At 60.9% G+C, this 4,622-nt stretch overlaps 1 protein-coding gene across 1 annotated transcript; it reads right to left on the reverse strand.

The window, feature by feature from the left end:
- Positions 1-300: 300 nt before the first annotated feature.
- On the reverse strand, positions 301-1,366 carry LOC104548176 (C-X-C chemokine receptor type 2-like). Its single transcript, XM_010194120.1, is given in 2 exon segments — positions 301-757; positions 759-1,366. Coding segments are annotated over 2 exon segments (1,065 nt in total).
- Between the last annotated feature and the right edge of the window lie 3,256 nt (positions 1,367-4,622).

The raw sequence follows: 4,622 nt of genomic DNA on the forward strand, positions 1-4,622 counted from the left end.
TATTGCTCGATGGCTGTTGGCCACAAACACTGTCCCCACAGTATGGGCGTGGAGTCCCCGAAGTCACAGGCTTACCCCAAAAAGCAAAGAGGGTGGGCAGCGCTTGGCATCACTCCCCTGGCAATGGGGCCCTACCACCTTGCCGCCCAAGCCTCCTTCCAGTTGGAGTCCAGCATCCAGTGGTGGCCCTGCCCATGCCCATGGCATCAGTGCCTACATCCCGGGAGGCTGGATGAGGATACAGTGGTGGTGGGGTGCCAGAACCTGCTGAGAGCCACAAAGGTCGTGTCCCAGTAGGGCTCAGAGGGTGGTGGAGGTGTTGCCAGACGTGGAGGTGTAGGAGGTGCGGCCATAGCGGGCCACGGCGTCCTTGCTGATGAGCCCGCGCTGTGCCAGGATCTTGAGGAAGCTGTTACGAAACTTTTGCCCAATGAAGGCGTAGATTATGGGGTTGATGCAGCTGTGGGCAAAGCCCAGGACCTGCGTGACAGAGAGGGCTGTGTCGATGCGGTTCCTCCTCTCACAGGTCTCAGCGATGGCCCGTGTCCTCATGAGGGTGTCGCTCACCAACGTGATGTTGTAGGGCAGCCAGCAGATGAGGAAGACCAGCACCACAGCAAAGATGACCTTCATGGCCCGCTGCTTCTGGGAGTTCTTGGTCTGCAGGAGGGTGTGGATGGTGACACCGTAGCAGAAGAGCATCACCAGGAGGGGCAGGGCAAAGCCGAAGGTCTGTGGCAGGATCCGCAGCACCACCAGTGTCCTCACCGCCGATGCGCTCGTAGCACACGGTGCCATTGCTGGGCGAGGGGAAAGCCTCACGGAAGAGCAGCACGGGCAGGGAGAGCAGCACGGAAAAGACCCAGATGCCCAAGCAGACAAACTTCACCCAGTGCCTCTTCTTGGTGGCAGCTCGGGTGGCATAGACGATGGCCAGGTAGCGGTCCACGCTGATGCAGGCCAGCAGCAGGATGCCGCTGTAGAAGTTGGCCTCCTGCAGCACAGAGATGGCTTTGCACATCACGGTGCCGAAAACCCACTCATGGGCTCGGTAGGCAGCCCAGAGTGGCAGGCTGAGGGCAAAGAGCAGGTCCGCCACGGCCAGGTTGAGCAGGTAAACGTCAGTGACGGAGCGGTTGGTGTGGCTGGAGGTCCCCACCAGCACCACCAGCCCGTTCCCCACCACACTGAGGATGAAGACGATGCAGTAGATTATCACCACCAGATACTTGTTGAGGACAGAGCCATCAGGCCGGCATGGGGCAGAGGAGATAGCAGTATCGGGCAAGGCTGTGCTGTAGTCGTAAGTGTAGTTGTAGAGGGAAAAGAGGTTGGAGAGATCCCCATTGAAGGAGAAGGAATCCATTTTGCCTGTGGAGCACAGACCAACATGAGTGTGGGGTGGGAGGGTGTTGTGGGCCAGGGTGACAGCCCCTGTGTCCCCTGGCATCTCCATTGCCCTCCCAGCTCCCCTCCCATGCAGTGGGCAGCCCCCTCCATCACTCCAATGTATCCACACTGTGCCAGGTGGAGGGCAGTGCAGGTGGATGCTGTCCCTCACACATTCCCTTGTACAACACCTCCAGCACCCCTCAGTCTGCTCCACCTCACCTCAACTCTGTCCCTTCCCATGGAGGAAAGGGTTTGCCCACAGATCAGCCACCTCTTTTCGGGCTGAGGAACTTCCCCATCAATGCAACACCACATCCCCCCTGGAGACACCTGGCCTCTCCAGCATCACTGGCTCCTCCTGGTCTGTGTGTGTCCTTCAAAAGCCTCTGAGCTCTTTGGGCATCTCAAGGCCCTTCAGGCAGCTCAAAATCCCTTCCAGTATCTCTAGATCCCTCTAGCCTCTTAAGCATTGCTGCTGGTGCTGCCCCTCCTGCCACCTCAGCCAGTGGCAAGGCTGTGGTCACAGTGCCCAGGGCAGACAGGGTCTGAAGGAGGTTTCATGCCCTTCTTCCCCCTGCTCCTTGTCCCTGCGTGAGTGGTTTCATCCCCCAGACGGAAAGACATGTCACCCTTTGCGGTGGCTTTAGAAATACTTCACGTCTCTGGTTTTCCTGTTGCTCAGCTGGGCACTGCCAGGCATCCCCATGTCCCCCGTGTTCAGCCGCAATGGGGAAATCACAGGTGACAGTCGCTTTTCCTGTCTCCTCACGTGTAGGACACCACCTCCTTGTTCTGTCCCTGCCTCCCCAAAGACCACTGGCTTTCAGATTTCTCCTGGTATGGACCCAGACTCCTGCTTCATTCCAGCTTCACCCCTCTGTCCCATTTTCAAGCCCCCGAGCCCCTCCAGGGCTTGGCGACACCAGGGCTGCTTGGGGGTGCTGAGACTCCAGAGTGCTGGGGAGTCCCCAGCCCTGAGCTGGCCCCGTTTCAAACCAAACTCTCCCTGGGAGCAACTTTCCCCTTCGGCTTGGTGGGGATTCCCTGCTGCAGCTGGGCCGTGCCCCTACCCGGAAAAAACCCTCCCTAGCTCTGCCACCCCACTCCTGCAGCGATCCCAGGGTGGCGATGCCTTGGCATCCTGGAAGACGGTGGCCAGGGACATTGCCAATGGGGAAAGGTTCCCCCAAGCAGAGCCACCATGGGCACGGGACAGAGCCGGACATCAGTGCTTCCCCTCCATCTATTTTTGACTGCTGCTTCTGCCTCCACACTCCAAAATCACAGCAGTTCCTCCAGGGCCAGGTATCCCCCACCCTTGGGTACCCTGCAACCAGGCCGGCTGGGGGAGCAAGCAGCACCCCATTTCCCCTCCTGACCCTGGGTGGGCTGGGAAACATTGGGGTGGCCCTGGAAGAGGAAAGAGGGACACACCATGAGGAAGTGTCCCGCAAGGAAATGGGAGTGGGCACTTTCCCCCCAAGGCACTCATGGCCGGATGCCCCTGGGGACACCAGGGGGTTTGCACCCCAGATGAGCCCCAAGCACAGCCCTGGGTGTCCCCACCCACTGCCTCCTGCTCCCCCTGCACCAGGCAGCCCCTTAGGCACCCAGAGCAGTCCACCCCAACCCCCAGCCCAGCCCACTCCGGGTGCAAGGGGGCTCAGCTGGGTGCGGAGGGAGGGGGTGGCAAAGTCCGAGGAAAGGCCTGGTCTCCAGTGGAGTACCCTGAGGTCTCACCACTTACTGGCCTTGATGGTCCCCCAAATCTGGGGTCTTCGCTCCGTCCCAAGCTGGTTCTCACTAGGGAGTACCTGGGCACAGGGACAAATGCAGGTGTCACCCCCAAGGGTGCGGAGCGTGGCAGTGCCAGGCCCAGGGGTCCCACCAGGCCAGTCAGAGGGTTTCTTACCTGCACCCACTGCTGTGCTGCCTCCCGGCACCTCTTCCCTCCACCACCCCCGCTTTATGCTGCCCGGGGAGGAAGCGAGGTTGCAAAACCTTCTTCCAGTGTGAAGGGGAAGTGGCAGCCAGAAATGACCCTTCCCCAGTGCCCCTGGGATGCCTTCCCCACAGCCACGGGGGGGAATCTGCAGGCCCCCACTACCCTCCTGCCCCAGGGTGTCCCATGAAGCACCCTGGGGGTCTCCAGCCTGGCCCCCAATGGATGTAGGGCTCCCCTTCGAGCTCCCCCGGGACAGTGGATGTTCCCCGGGTCCTGGTGGGGTTTGGCAGGCAGGTCAGAGCTCCCTGCCTCAGTTTCCCCATTGATAGAGCGGAGATTGGCGCTGGGGTTTTGGGGAGCACAGGGACAGTGTAGGGCTGGCTTGTCCCCCACTGACTGGTACTGCGGGGTACCACCCCAGAGCAGAGCCTTGTGTCCCTCCTGCCTTGGTCGTGCTGTGCCAAGCAGTTGAGCCATGCTGCCAGGCAGAGCTGTGCCCCCACAGCAGTCCTGCAGATTTGGGGGGATCCACTCTGGCTGGCTGTGGTGCTCCCCACGCACTTGGGGCACCCTCACTCCTCTGAGCACCCTTATTGCTTTTGGAGAAAGCATGCACCCCTGGGCACCCCCTGAGCTCCACATCATTCTGGGGCACCCTCAAACCCTCGAGGCACCCCAGTCCCCACAGCTTTGGGGTGCCTGTTTGAGGGGTATCCCACACTTTTGATGCACTCTCTTTCCTGAGGGAACCCATGCAGTTGTAGGGCATCGCCTTACCCCTGGGATATCACCACAGAACCAAGGACACTCCTATTCCCTGGGGAGAGCTCCAAAGTTTTGAGCATCCCCACAGCCCCCCTGGGGTGACCTTTCTGGGGGGCACCCCACACTTTTGGGGCCCCATAACCCTGGGATCATCCAGTTTGCAGGATACCCCTATCCCTTGTGGGCACCCCCATACTCCTGGAACACCCCATTCTTGTGCAGACCCCCGTGCTCTGGGGCGCACCCACAACTTCCTGGGGTACACTCATATGCCTGGGGGTGCCTCACGCTTTTGGGGACTGGCATACAGCAGGAGCACCCCATGGCCCTGGGGACACTCCACACTTTTGGGAACCCCCCCATCCTCCAGGCGCACCTCATACCTCTTGAGCCTCCCATATTTGGGGGCGTCCTCCATACCCAGGAACACTCCCCAGCCCTCCGGGGTCCCCCCAGTCCCTCCTCTCCCCGCTCTGCCTGTGCACCCTCCCACATTCGACGCCCCCTCGCTGTACCCCCC

The sequence above is a fragment of the Mesitornis unicolor genome, unplaced genomic scaffold (assembly GCF_000695765.1).
Source record: "Mesitornis unicolor isolate BGI_N332 unplaced genomic scaffold, ASM69576v1 scaffold44211, whole genome shotgun sequence".
In the NCBI taxonomy this organism is placed as follows: Eukaryota; Metazoa; Chordata; class Aves; order Mesitornithiformes; family Mesitornithidae; genus Mesitornis; species Mesitornis unicolor.